The sequence below is a fragment of the Boleophthalmus pectinirostris genome, unplaced genomic scaffold, assembly GCF_026225935.1.
Source record: "Boleophthalmus pectinirostris isolate CB_2022bp ecotype Guang Dong unplaced genomic scaffold, ASM2622593v1 HiC_scaffold_22, whole genome shotgun sequence".
NCBI classification, from domain to species: Eukaryota; Metazoa; Chordata; class Actinopteri; order Gobiiformes; family Gobiidae; genus Boleophthalmus; species Boleophthalmus pectinirostris.
In genome coordinates this window covers 17,828,555-17,843,159 of record NW_026571190.1, presented here as the reverse complement: position 1 = coordinate 17,843,159, position 14,605 = coordinate 17,828,555, and the positions used below count along the sequence as shown (strand labels likewise).

At 36.7% G+C, this 14,605-nt stretch overlaps 2 protein-coding genes across 11 annotated transcripts in view; both read right to left on the bottom strand.

The window, feature by feature from the left end:
- Position 1: 1 nt before the first annotated feature.
- LOC129410257 (uncharacterized) lies at positions 2-6,108 on the bottom strand. 3 transcript variants are annotated; one of them, XM_055157780.1, is made up of 8 exons: positions 5,892-6,059; positions 5,266-5,381; positions 3,983-4,872; positions 3,572-3,667; positions 3,384-3,504; positions 3,129-3,323; positions 1,200-2,657; positions 2-588 (listed from the first exon to the last, which is right to left on the bottom strand). In XM_055157780.1, exons 1-8 carry the CDS (start codon positions 5,897-5,899, stop codon positions 248-250), a joined length of 3,225 nt encoding a protein of 1,074 aa, XP_055013755.1. In that variant the 5' UTR covers positions 5,900-6,059; the 3' UTR covers positions 2-247. The 3 variants fall into 3 exon arrangements, with proteins under 3 accessions (XP_055013755.1, XP_055013754.1, XP_055013753.1); XM_055157779.1 differs by having other exon boundaries at positions 3,129-3,504; positions 5,998-6,108; XM_055157778.1 differs by having other exon boundaries at positions 3,129-3,504.
- A 59-nt stretch (positions 6,109-6,167) lies between these two features.
- The window catches only part of ctnnd1 (catenin (cadherin-associated protein), delta 1), a 35,163-nt gene continuing 26,725 nt past the window's right edge, over positions 6,168-14,605 (bottom strand). For 7 of the 8 annotated variants that reach the window (XM_055157781.1, XM_055157782.1, XM_020941264.2 and 4 more), the window contains 6 exons: positions 14,444-14,605; positions 12,546-12,745; positions 11,887-11,934; positions 11,668-11,750; positions 9,656-9,745; positions 6,168-8,769 (listed from right to left, as the gene is read on the bottom strand). The exon at positions 14,444-14,605 is cut by the window's right edge and continues 34 nt beyond it. In XM_055157781.1, coding sequence (XP_055013756.1) covers positions 9,689-9,745; positions 11,668-11,750; positions 11,887-11,934; positions 12,546-12,745; positions 14,444-14,605 — 550 coding nt within the window. In that variant the 3' untranslated portion in view covers positions 6,168-8,769; positions 9,656-9,688. The remainder of the gene's footprint in view (positions 8,770-9,655; positions 9,746-11,667; positions 11,751-11,886; positions 11,935-12,545; positions 12,746-14,443) is intronic. The other variant, XM_055157783.1, reaches the window with a different exon arrangement.

The following is a 14,605-nucleotide window of genomic DNA, read 5'->3' as shown; positions in this document are numbered from 1 at the left end:
CGTACAATTAAATAAAACAAACAAAATGCTCAAATGGTAAAAGTAAAGACTATTAGCATATCATTTAAATATAAAAATGAGATACTGAGGTCAAGTTGAAAACAAAATAGAAAAGTAACATCTAGAATATGAACATAATTTGATTTAGCAGCATGGCAAGTCTCTGAATGTTGACATTTCAATGGGTGTTTTACTAGAACAAAAAATCTGCATAGTGAACATTAAAAGTTTCACACATACAAAGCCTTTATGCATCTGTCTCACTTCCAGTCACGTCAACATCGTTACTATCCTCTTCCTCTTCCTCCTCTTCATCATGGGAGATTTCCACAGATTTTTGACCCTCTGTTGTTACTGAAGTTCGATCTGGAGAATGAAGTAGAATGTCCACGTCTTCCTCGTCATTCTGAAGACCGCCTGAGCTCCTGGTACTCAGCTCCGTTTCTTTTGAGTTCTTGGCATCACTGTGTTTGGATTCATATAAGTCTGAACTGTTGTTTGCCGAGGTGTCGTTTTCAAAGTGTGCTGCAGTGTGTTGGAATGAATCGTCAATGGTGAGTTCATTTTCACTTTGACAGCCTGTGACAACTACAGGAAAAAGTCAAGAAGACAGGTCAATTACAAGTTGTTGTTTTTTTTCCCAAGATCAAGACATTAATGCCATTATTTCTTTAACTATTAACACTCATCACTTAACATTTTTATATTATTTACTTTTATTTGATACATTTTCAGTAAAACTGCATGCATTAGATTCAGAACATAATTATTGCAGGCTTGAATTCCTTTTTTTGTTTTTGTTTTTGTTTTTATCTAGCAAGGCATTGAGGCACAAGAGTTTATCCCATTTATACTTAAAATATTCTAAAATAATATTTTAGAAACAATATATACAGCAGCAGTATTAATTATTGAACTTATATACCTTTTATCTTAAGGACAGGTCATTGGAATTAGGCTCTTAATCAAGTAAGACGCAGGTCAAGCACAAATTGATCCACAAGGAAAAATATTTGACAAGAGTAGATGAGTAATTACGCTCTGTCAGTTTCATTACTTGATAAATAATATTAACATCCACTAGTCTCTTTTTAAAACTTAAAGTTATGCCCAACTAATCTAGGTAGACACTCTTGTTTTGTAAAGCTAGTGGATGGTATACAAAGCGCAGCCTTAATGAAGCCTAACTTTAAACTCACCATCATCAAACAGCTGTGGCATTGTCCTTTGATCCGCTTCCATTTCTTCTGAGAGCTTGGTCACCTCTTTGGGGATGACTTCGATGCAGATCTCAGACTGGTCACTGATTTCAGATAAATTACTCAACTCATTGATGGAGCTGGTGCAGTTGTCTACTGGAGGTGGAGTCTTTTGAGCATTTGCCGACTGTTTTGAACATAGTTTGCTTAGGGGCTGTTCGTCACTGTCTTCTATCACATCAGTATTGGCTGAATGGGTATTAGCAACATCCGTTTCCCGAATTGAGTCTGCCCTAACTGCATCCCCCCTTTCACAATTTTCCACATGTTTGCTTTGTTCTTTCTCACTCTTGTCTTTTGTACGTTGTGTTTTCAAATGTTTGCGTTTGATAAGTTCTTGAAACTCCTTCAGGCTCACCATACGAGGTTTCTTCTCTGCTGTAACTATACGATTGTCATCTGTTTTTGCATCAAATGAACTATCCACCTGTTCTGAGGGACCTTCTTCAATGTCTTCTTCCTGTTTGGGCCTTTTAGCTCGGCTTGGTACTTCATCTGTCCTGTTCAAACTTGTATTTTGAATTTGTTGCTCACTTTTCTCCTTATTTACAATCCTTTTTCTTGGTCTTCCACGCTTTCTTTCATTTTTACTCATTTCAGGATTGGGGGAAGACATTTCTGGAGAGCTAGGACTACACTGCAATTTTCTTCTTGTCCTGATTGGCGTTTTTCTCAAAGTAGTCTCACTAGTTTTGGTCTTCGATCTTAAACATCTTGTTATCATAGTCTGTGGTTCGCTTCCATTGCTTGGTGATGCAGTGGTGGGACTCGTTCTGTCTTTTGCAAGCACATTATTGCTTGACAAACTCACCAAACAGTGACTCAAGTTAACATTACCATCAGTTTTCACTTTTAAATCCTTATAAGACTTATTTATACCAAGATTTGGGCACCTCCTTTTTGCAGGTGTTACATTGTTATCCTTTTTTTTTGACACTTTTTGTTTGCTAGTAAGTAGGGCATCTGTCTCATTATTGCTTCCCTTTTCCTTACAGCCACTACTTGTACTAGCAATAGTTGCCAATGGAAACTGTAGTGATCTAGGACTGTCCATAAGCCAGGTTCGCCCAGGTAGAGATGAGTAAGCTGGGGTTTTATTCTCATTGGTTGAATTATTGTTAGAATCTAAAGGAGACAGACATGGGAGAAACTGAAGATCAGCCATAGAAAACAAACTGTCCTCATTTTCTGTGGAAATGGGTAGAAACTCCAGGATGTTTGGGTTTTCTGGGGGATTACATTCTGTGTTAGCTGCGAACAGGCAGGGAGATGCCTTTGTACATGGTGAGTTTTGGGGACTATCTCCTCTTCCAGCAGAGGTGCAAGAATTATTCAGGCTCAATTCACTGTTGGGGCCACATGGTTTTGAAGGAGGATCGACAATGCACCCAGAATCACCTAAAGCAGCAACACAGGAAAAATATAATGAAAAATAATAAATATTACTACTGTACTACCAATAGTACTGTGTAACTTTTCACACAGGAAAAATATAATGAAAAATAATAAATATTACTACTGTACTACCAATAGTACTGTGTAACTTTTCTAGTGGAGGATCTGTTACCTGCTTGCATGGAATGTTCCACAGTATGGCATTCAACTTATTTGTCAATTTAGGAAGGTGGCACCACTAGGCCAGTTTATAGGTCAGGTCTATGTAGAGGAGGCCCAGTTCACAGAAGAACTGAAAACGTCATAATGTCATAATTGGAACATTCCAGGCAAGCAGGCAGGACAAACCATAAAAGATACATGCACCTTTATACTGTATTTATAAATGCATTTTGAGTTTTTGCTACTTTAGCAATATATAAATACTTTTATTTTTAATATCATTAGAAAATGTAGACAGTATGTATAATATACCTGTTTCTGTTGAGTAGTTGCCATGCTGATCCCCATTGTCTTCACAACAAGCACAGTCCTTCTGGACCTGGGAGGGTCCTTCGTGGTTCAGATCTAGAACCCTGGACTTGTCATTTCTTTTGTTAATATTTGGCAGTATGTTCAGGCCAATCATGATGTCCTCCAGCAGCTTCTCTATCTGCTCATCTGTCTCCTCTACAAGACGGGATGGATGTAGTGCCACAGGGTTACCACTTGGGGCACTCACTGACTCACCGGATGCAAGGCGAGTGAGAGGTCCTGGTTTAGGAGAGCTGGTGATGAGTTCAGGGGCTTGATCAGTGGATGGACAGGGTTGGCCAGCTGTAAGTTCTCCCTGTGGCCTTTTACAATTATCCTAAAGAAAAACAATATACAATGCTGACAGATAACATAAAAATTATATATTTAAGGGTTCATTTTACCGTTCTAAGAGAGATAGAATCTGAAAAAGCATCCGTTTCTTGCAGATTCACCACCTCCCACATCTCCTCCTTGGTCCCTTTCCTCCTTAACTTCACCTGCTCAGAGTGAAGAAAAAAACATGATTAAAACATCTTTAGTTACTGGATACTTAAAGAAGGTGTACTTAGTTTTGATGGTCCAATACAGTATGCTATTATACATGAATTGCAATAGGCAGTGTGAGAAAAAATATTTAGGTGTTCCTTGTCCAAAGCATAATACCACCCAAAATGACAGTTCATATACTATTAGGAATTTATTTTCAGCCATTTTTGTTTTGATTTCTGATTTTTATTTTCAGTTCCCCATTTTTTGCTCTTGGTAAAATCCTAATCAATTTCTTAAGTTGCATAAAAAGAAAATGCTCTAACCTTGATTGAAATCTGTGTAGCCTCCATCATCTCCTGCATCTTCTCCAGACTTTTGGTGGCCACTTTTTTACAAACTTGCCTTTTTTTAACTACACCAGCCCCCTCCTTCCTGGTTTCCTGGTTAGTTTTCTCTTTATTTTCTGGCACTTTTAATTCCCAGACCTCTGACTCTTCCTCCTCTTCCTCCACCAGTTCTGGACTGCCAAAGATGCACGGCGCACTGGTCTCGGGTTGGGTTGGCTGGGTCTCTCCTTCCTGAAGCCTTGAGCAAATTGAATCCTCGCTTGGTGAAAGATGCAACGTCATATTTTCACTTGGACAAGACAAACTGAGTGTTGCACTTGTCGATCTTTCTAAAACTGACTCTTCTTCACTGTATGTCTTTGAATGTTCTGTGCAAGCTGTGGAAGTTGAGTTATCTGATGTGTTAATTCCAACGTTTTCAACACTGCCACAACTCTGATGAACATAAGATAAGGAAGCAGTCTCTTGATTCTCAGAATTGGATGTACTTGTCTGTGTGCCAATAGATACACAAAAGCTTCTCGGTGAAACCTGAATTTGTGCATCTCTTTTCTCAATTTCAACCCTCTTACAGTCTTTGCAACCATTCTGATCATTTCTAACTTCAACTTTTTCTCTCTCAACTAGATCAGGGAGCCCAAACAAATGAGCAGCTGCTAGTACATCTCTCTGCTCCACGACACCGCTAACCTCAAGCTCTCCGGAGTACAACAAACCAATCAGTTTTAAAAGAATATGCGGCTTCAAAGTGTGGAGCTGCAGCGTGTGCTTCTGAACAGCAGGGGGCGGGGAAGAGGTCGACAGTCTATGGGACAGGTGCAGGCTCAGAGCGGCCAGGACACTGCTGTGGGTGGGGATGGAAATACCTGCAGAAACAATAGAAGGAAAAATAGCCTACTATGTACAGCATAATTAAAAGAGAGTGTGTTTTTAGCTTATATTGTGCCAATGGACACTGGTCTAGCACTAGTTTAGACCTAAAATAGTCCTATTATAGACCTATTTCAGATCTGGTGGTGACGGCCAAATACTTTCTTGGTGGTACTTGGTGAGAAAAGTTTGAGTCTACAGCTTTCCTTGGCGTTTCATGGTGTATTACTTTATAGAACAAATCACACTTTCATACCAATGTGGGCAGCGGCGGCAGGGTGGGTTAGTGTTTTGCCCAAGGACACAACTCCACCAAAAACTGAAAATTGAGGTGTGAACCACACCCTTTTTAGTTAGTGGACCACCAATCTAGCTGCACAGTCTCTTACCTTCTGTTTGCAGTAAAGTGTCGCAGAACTGAGCGCTGTTCTGTTGTCTTTGCAGCTCCCCAATGAGCTTCTTCTCATAATCTGGCAACCAGTACCTCCGCATGTCTACATTTGAACTGACATAAATGGTAAAGAAATCAAACAGCGTTGAAGTATAACCTTAAATTTAGTCATTGATCTGATTCAGAAAAGAAGCTCATTGTGAATGTGAGAATATGCCAATTTTGGGGGTTTCCATGTGTTTCAAAAACATAAAACAGAAGTACTTGTCTTGTCGGTAGTTAGCACAATTAGCATAGCATCACCACTGACTTTGAAAAAACACGTGGAGCTCCACAATTGCATCCAACAAAGAAACAATTAACTTTTATCTGAATCGTTAATGCACTGATTAAATTCACAAATTTATTAGCAACATTAATACATGTTTTGACCATAGCCCGTACATGTGTATATTCTTTTATATAGTGAATAGTGACAATGACAACCAATTGACAATGGTTTTAACAGACTGAGACAAATATTATACTTTGTTTTAGCCACTGAAACATTTGGCAGTTTGTTTTCATATAATTAATGTCAAACTATTAAAATACGTCTACACAAGCATGTTTTTCAAAACTTACGAGTGCATTTATCGTAGCGTTAAATGGGTATTCAATGTTTGATTATTCTGATTGCTCCAAACATAAAAAAAAACAAAACTTAAAAAACATCCAGATTTCCGCTTACGTGCTGGCCTATAGTGCTGCAGTTTGTAGAAATCCTGATTTTTGGACTGGGAACTGTCTCCAAATACTGAAGTTTTAACATCCTTTTGAATAATTACCCTTTTGCTAAATGTCCACCCAGTGTTGACAGTGACATCTACTGGCCACACAAAAGAAAAATCAAACATACTCTTATTTGAAAAATCATTTTCTCTTTTATTAAAAACAGTATTGCTAGTTACATGTTTCATTCATAAATGATGTGCAACTTTAAGAGCCAAGGCATAACAATAATCAGATTTTCTTGTCATTAGTGTTTCCAGTATGTTGAAGGCTGAAAGAGTTTTTTTTGCATTTAATTAATACAAACTGTTGAATCAAACTACAACTGATTGCATATGCGTTCACCCAAAGCACCCAAAAAAAATTAAACCAAAAATCAATATAAAAAGAAACACAAAAATACATAAAAGCATTAAAATTAACAAATATTCTCTGGTATATATAGTTTAAATGTGCTTTTTTATTTTTATTTTTTACTCCATTTTAACTATAGCAAATTCTGGTCTTTGCCTCCGTAATTACACCAATTAATTTAACTAACCCTTGCTCTCCCCAAATGTCCTCTTTGTCAGTCCACTCTTAAAGGCAACTTTGTAGTGTTTGGATTGGCTAAAGAAACAAATACAAGAAAAAGCAACAAAATGTATTGGAAAAGATGGTTAACCCCCTATGCTTAATGTAATTATGTACACCTCAATTTGCATTAGGTTATTTTTGACAGGAAAAGCAAAGGTTAGCAGACAAAACACTGCTTTTGTAGAGTTTGAACTACACGTTTGAACAGTGGAGGTTAATACCTTATAAAATGCCAATCCCACAAGAATCATACGTAACATTAAGTTCACATATTAACCGTTATCTTGAGTAGAAAAGTTCAGCTCAACTTATATCAAGTCGAGTAAAAGACATTGATTTTAGTTACGTTGTATAGTGTTAAGCAGGACACAGAGGCACTCCATTGGCCCACTATTAAGACACTGTTACCGACATTTTATATGTACACATTCAATACGAATATAGACCTGAAGTTAGAAAGGACCCCACAACATTAGTCTCACTGCAGCAATATCCCTCAAATGTTACAAAGTTAAGGAACATACAGGGAATAGATTAACTGCAACAATAGTTAACTATTAAAGGATTTTTCAACAAACTCATTACATGTACAGTCCAGCAATTAATTTAAATATCATGGAAAAGTAGTTCTTTTAATAGATAGATTAAACATGCTCTGAGTAACTGAGTAAGTGTACACCACCTACTTGTTCATCTCTGTGGAAATGTTATTGCTTTGCCTAGAATGTTCCACAGTTTGGCACTGAACTTATTCATCTCCATGGCGACAAGCAAATGATGCCAACTGGCCAAGTTGCAGGTCAGATCTGTGTAGAGGAATCCCCGCTCACAGTAAGAATGTATGTATTAAAAAGGCATTTATAAGGAGGAAAACACCTCTAATGGATGAAATATTAATTTGGATATGTTTAATGCCATACTACGTAGCAGTAACATCTTCATGGAAACAAGCAGGCAATATAAAAAGTTAAGCAATGAAAATTTTAAATTCTAAGTACTCTAAGCAGTAGATGTGAGAATACACAGAATAATATATTAAAATTGTTGTTTAATTTGTGAAAACCAAATATTAATGGGTTCAGTCTTTTAATATTTTGTTTTGAATTGTTAACTGTAACGGCAACAGTGCACATTTTTCATCAATCTGAAATATATGAATAACCTATTCGATATCTGATTAACCGAATATACATATTTAATCTCAATTAAAATATTTCACATTTTGTGTGGATCTTTTTACATTGTAAGAGGTTGGGCCATTTTGTCTTATTCTTGTTCAATGCCTGCTTAGATATGCATGAGGTTTAATTTGTAAATGTAACTACTAAAATTGTACTTTTCCATAAAATTTTACTAATTGTTGTGAACTTGACAAAAAAAATGAGTTAGCTTAGGACCATCTGAATCTACAGGCGACATTCATGACCATAAAATGCAGCAATTTCATGCATTTTGGTAAAGTGAATCAAATATGCATATTTGTAAAGGCTGTGAGCATTATATAAATTCAAAATATTAATGCATTTGTATTGGCAGATGCGGCAGTAGCAGGAACATTTTGGCACATGTACAAAAAATTGGTACAGTGCGAAAAGCAAGAGAACCACAACTGAATAATAAAGTAGCACAAGTTTGAGATTAGGAGATTAATGAAGATCATTTTTTTGTCAGGAACTATTTAGTTTAAACATTACAGAAAAATACACATTCCCTCATTTTTTTTCTCTTCCAAAACAGTAATATGTATTCCTCTAGATTACCAGCAAAGAAAGTGTCCCATTTGGATCCCATAGTTTGTTGTAATTAGACAATGCTTAAACAAAATAAAGTTCAGCAAAGATGTCTTTCTTTACATTTAGTGTTTTTCCATAGTGTTTGTTGCATGTTGAAGAAGCTAAGAATAAAGTGTCTTTTTTTTTTTAGTTAATGTCCAGTTATCCACAGGAGAGCCACAACGGAGGAGGAATGTAAATGGTAGGAGGAGGAGGAGGAGGAAGAGAGAAGCAATTTTGTGATAGATTTTGAGGAAAGACAGAAGATCAGATGCACAAATGGAGATCAAGAGTCATTGGTTTAGAAGTGGTCCTCCATTTTATTCAGCAAGGGCAGTAGGTGGGAGGAGGCTGTCGTCTGGTGATGCACACGATCAGTTTTTCTGCAAATAAGAGAAAAGACATAAGTAACGGGAATGTGTTGTTGAAAGTGGTCTATGGGAGGTGGGCATGCTAGGACAAGATAGTTAACGCATTTAAATTAGGTTCACCATAAAAATAATATACTCAGCAAAGCAAAGGTGGAATAATTATTTACAAAAAATATAAGACAGGGCTAAGCTACGATTTCTGAATACTGAAGGCAGTACAAACCAATCACTATAACTGTCTCTTATATAAATGCAATGAAATATGTAGGAATATAGTATACAAATATTTATTTTCAACATATTGTATGTATAAACTCCATAATCTGTGTAGAAACAAAATTATGCATTAATACAATGTATTATTACTTCAATAAAAGCTGGCATCATAATTTAGTATTGCAATATTTAGAATTTAGTGTGAATGGGAGAAAAGTATATACGGTATACTGTATTCTCATAATAGCTAAACTACTCACAGTGTTTTAAATTGAATTTGTTCATTTAAATGAAACTTATTTTAAAAGTATATTATTTTAGCAATAACGGCATAGGATGTCAAAGGAATATGGCGTGACCCATAACAGTTGATACATTTTTAAAATTTGAAAAAAAAAAAAAATAAATAAATGACCTTTTTAATTACATGTACTTTTGCTCATAATGCACGTTACACAATTTTCTTTCCACCTCTGCTGTGAACATAAACTGAATAGGGGGAAAAAAATCAAATGAACAATACACAATGACCAAAACATAGTTGTCACCAGCAGGGGGCGATTGATAAATACAGTACATTACAGTGTATGTACAAGACAGACGGTCACTGTTTATCTGACACAAACATAAAGTAAAGTACAAGGCCGTTGAATGAGCGAGTGCTGTAGCAGGACACACATACCATGCGGGACATGCAGTGAACAGTGGGTGTGGCCTAACCATCGTAAGAATCCAAGAGAGGCAAAGAGGCTTGTCTCTCATACATCCCTCCCTGAAGAGACACAAGTGTGGAAAGGAGCAGAGCAGGGTGAGGAGTTTTAAACAGATATTGATAGAGTATTAGAGGGAAAAGAACAACGTTTATGAAAGAAAGAAAGAAGGTAAAAACATGTTAGTTAGGAATGCTATGAGTATGAAAAAAGTTGATCATGATTATTTGGATTACAATTGAAACAATTTTTAAAAAAATAAATATTTATGTACATTTAAATATAAATTTGTAGCATATGAACTGGTCCATGTGGTTGATAAGAATTTGTTGTCCAGAAAAGTTACATTATGCACCTTTTTAACAAGTCTGCCACTTACATTATTGCTTTGCCTGGAATGTTCCACAGTATTGCTTTAAAGTTATCTCTATATAAGGAAACATGCAGATAATGCAAGCAGGCCAAGTTCAAGACAGATCTATGGATAGGTGACCCTGCTCACGATAAAGATGTTTTCAAGGTAAGTGCAATATAAACAGAGGTAATCAATTAAATGAAAGAAAGTTTAATGCCATACTATGGAATATTTCATGTGAAACAATAGCATATCCAAGAAGACACGTAGGTGATGAAAAAGTTACATAGCTCATGTTTTCTGCTTTGTAAGATAAAGGCTGTTTTAAAGGATGTTTTAAACCCATAGAATCTGTATTTTTAAAAGGCCATAACAATCTTGGATAAACAAAAATACTCATTTCACAACTGCATTGTTTTTGATAAAGTATAGTTTACTCAGTTTTGATAATTGTGTTCCTTTTTAAAACTCATGTTTTGTCTTCAATGTTTTGAACGCCACCACTGAAAGACTTCATTAAGTGAAGGACCATGAGTGGGACAGGCACTGGCACCATGACTAGAGGGAAACACAAGCTGACCAAAAGTGGTGCTTCTTTGCTGTCTGTCAAAAGGGACAGTGTTCCTTTGACCATCAAAGAAAGTCCATCACTGTCCACATTTAATGGACTGTTGATGAAGGAAAACTAAATCTCTAAGCACTTTTTACTGTTCTGTGTTATGATTTTTTGTAATTGTCTTCTGAGTCACCTTTCTTGGGCACGTTAACTATAATCTGTCATATTTATGCTGTAATTACACATATTCATTGTATCAAGTAAATAAAATATTATTTACAAAATTTTTTTTTTTTTACTTTTTCACTACACCATAATTATTATGTATTCCAGGTATAATTGTAATCATGAGTAAAACCTAACCATCAGCAAAGCCCTATATTAGTCCAGTATTATCTGTTACAGGAGAGGACACAGCAGACATAATGTGCACACAGCTCTGAGGACATGCGTCAACATGCTGTCCGTGGGAGTGTGAGGAAGAACATGTCCCTTCACAAACACTTTTAACTCAATGTGAGCTTATTGGTCTGTGTAACATAACTTGAATTAAGATGTTAACTAAGTATTTTGAAATTGCAAAGTATTAAATAGTAATTTATAATAAGAAATTTAAGTTTGTGTTGGCACAGACTCAACACTAACATCTCTGAAAATAGCTGCAAAGCGAATGAGCATATTAAGCAGGAGCTTTACCTCCTAATGATAATGTATGGTATTCTACTTTGCACAAACTATGCTTTATGTTCTTTGGAGGACCAAAAATGACATAACTGGAAATAAAGGTATAATGTATATAAAAGAATAATACACATAAAAATGCTGCTACTGCTGTTATTACCCACAATGCTACAAACAACAATGAGGAAATATATAAATACATAAACAAATGAATGTAAAAATGTTGAGGAAAAATGTGTACAGGAGTTCTATTTGTATTCCTTTAATTCGTTCTTTAATTGTTTTAATTTCATTTTTGGTCCTCAATAAAGTTTAGATCAGCAACCATAAAGTAACAGGTTCTAATAATGCTTTTTAAAACCATGCATTCTTCACAGGAGACTTGAGTTTACCTGGACCGCATCTTTGTCAGCAGGTTCGAGTGTGTCATCCAGAGTGTTCTTTCTCCCTTTCTGATCCAGTGTGGAGTAGGCATCTATAGAGATGGAAAGTTATGATTATATTAAACAGTAATTTTATTAAACAGTATTTATAATTTTGTAATGCATACATTTAAAATCTTAATCTTAAAGTTTAAAATAGTAGAATAGAAAATTTTTATTTGGCCTTACCTGGTCCCAAGTCATTCATTGGAATCATTTCTCTGTCCCCTTTGGCCCCTGTGTGGCAAAAATAAACATAACATTAGTTTTGTACAAACAGTAAGAGTTTCAGTGACTATTGTTAGTATCAGACTATTGATTCTGTGTATCCCAATGCAAAGTACAAATTTGTTTTCCTATGGCAGAAATGTACATTGAACAAGCACTGCAATTTGACATCTACAAAGTAAAGATTATTGTCCTGCATTTGACCTATTCATTAATTCTGCTGGGGCATTCTGTCATTCCTGGAGCAGTGGATGCCACAGAGCCAGGCCAGGAGACCCATCTGACTTAATTCAGGTCTACCTCAGCTGGAGGATTTTACCTATAGTGCGTCATTTCAGTTGTTTGAGGAATGAATGCCCCAGCACCTAGACACAGGGAGAAACCTGCAAACTCCAAACGGAACACCCCGCCTGGGAGTCAAACCTAGCCACCCAGTCATCATCGTGCCAAACTGTCCAACTACTCTCTGTATAGTGTATTTTTAAATGTATTTATTTAATGACTTATTTATATATCCTTGTTCAGTGCAGTAATAGACATATAATTAGTCTATCATCATACCAACAAAAAAATATGCAATATAAACTCCCCAACTGAGACATAGTAAACCCAAGCAGTACCTTTATCTATGAGCGGCTGAGTGCTTTCCTCGTAGCCTCCGTTGGCGCGGGTGCTGCTGGGGGGGTTGACGTGGTTCAGATTCACCATGAAGTCAGTCTTCTTCCAGCCGTCCTTCTCCAGGGCCCGTCGCAGCTCCTTGTATCCCCACACAGTCTGCAGCACTAGGCCGGCCCCCCGCACCTCACGCTCTGAACGGTTACTACAGGCACCAAGAAGGACAAAAATTTAAATTAAGTAAAAAATAGTACTTCTTTGATACATTTTTTTGTTGTATGAATTGAATGGAATTATAATATATATATATATATATTTATGTGTCACTGAGGACTTCTTGTGAGTAATTCTCAATTGCTGTGGCAAAAGGGCTAATGAATCATCCTGAAATCCATGAATAAGGTGTACGATGTCACTAGGCCTGTAACGATAACAGATTTTGCTGGACGATTAATTGACCAAGAATTTATTGCGATAAACGATAATATTGACAATTTGAGACCAATTTCAACTACTATACTGACCATGGAATAAAAATGTAAATACACCCTTTCAAAGATCAATAAACCTTACTTTCTAAAAAACATTTAACATAGGAACTGTAAGACAACCAAAAACAATAGGCCTAAATAAAACAGACTTGTTAACACAGGACTAGCCTAATGTAGTCTGGCTCACAGCAAGGAGTTGTTAAAAAAATGCACTTGAATAAACCATTGCTGAACCAAATACAACCAAAGTATTAAATAAAATGGATTATTAAATCTCTTAACAAACCTGGCCTTAAAAGTGATTTGAGTCATTGACTTACATTGGTATATAGTGGCCACTCTCTCTGTGGCTGCTGCTGTGGCCTCGTGATTTTGCTCATTTAAATGTTCGTATTAACCCGCAACACAGGATCCTGTTTTGCTATGAGGGAGCCACGGTCCTGTCTGGTATCGTGTTGGTTTCTTGTGGGATTTCGGGCTCTCCCAGGGGCTAGGCTAGTTCTGTTGCTCGGGTATGGTTTTATCGGCTGTTGGGGGTTGAGTCATTTCTTCTCATCGTTAACGCAGTCGCTGCATTTGGCGCACGTGGCTATTAAGACGTGTCCCACTCACCAGTGTTGATTCGGCATCGTGACTTGTTCTGGCACTCAGCGATGAACTGTTTTGTCACTCTGACAGGGGCGCTAGCTTGTGTTGCGGGTTCATGTTAGCCACACAGACAGCGGCACTTTCTGCACTCAGGCTATGTGCGCACGTTGGTTCAAGCGACATTACACTTGTTAAACGAGAGGAGTCAGAGCAATAGAAGCCTTCTAACATTCACCCTCTTTGAGAGCGAGAGAGAGCGAGGAAAACAACCAAGCATGCAAACAGAATTTATCACGGCCGGAAAAGTTATCGAGCTCATTAAAAGTTATTGTACGATTAATTGATTTATTGATTATCGTTACAGGCCTAGATTTCACTAATTTAAAACTCAGATTTTACATTTGTTTTCCTTTCCCTTATTTAAATATACTTCCACATGGAAAACATTATGTCAGTATACATGAGTAATAGTGCCACTTTTTTTTTTTTTTTAAAGCTTGTTAAACACCTCTCATTTTTGCGTACAGAGAATGATATTGTTTCATGTGGCTGTTAGGACCATAACCATACAAACCATTAAAATAAAACAAATATTTTTAACAGTTAGAAACTGTTCTATGCATTCAATCTTATTTTTAAACTATGGACTCTTTAGATTGTCATGTCAGGTGCAGTGTTAATAATTTTGAGTTTAAGTTAGTCTTACCCTTTTGACTAAAATTATTTTTAGTTTTTAGCGTAGTTTTAGTCTAGGAAAAAACAAAAAAACAAACAAACTATGATGTAGACGTATTTACCACTCGCAGGTGCACTTAAGCACTCACCCGTCTTTGTTGATGAGTACAAGTCTCTCTATTCCCTGTGACGCTCTCAGAATCTTGGCTGCCTCTAAACTAGAGCCCAGGACCTCATGGAGCGTGCTCAGTACAGACACCACAGTCTCCTCAGACAGAACTCTGACCGGCTGGCTCTGACCACCTCCAGGC

What these genes read in the sequence shown, in the direction of transcription:
- LOC129410257 (XM_055157778.1), bottom strand. An exon ending in CTACACAGATTTCAATCAAG is followed by an intron (nt 3,668 to 3,982) that starts GTTAGAGCATTT and finishes CACTCTGAGCAG; the next exon opens with GTGAAGTTAAGGAGGAAAGG. An exon ending in CAACTACTCAACAGAAACAG is followed by an intron (nt 2,658 to 3,128) that starts GTATATTATACA and finishes TTGCTGCTTTAG; the next exon opens with GTGATTCTGGGTGCATTGTC.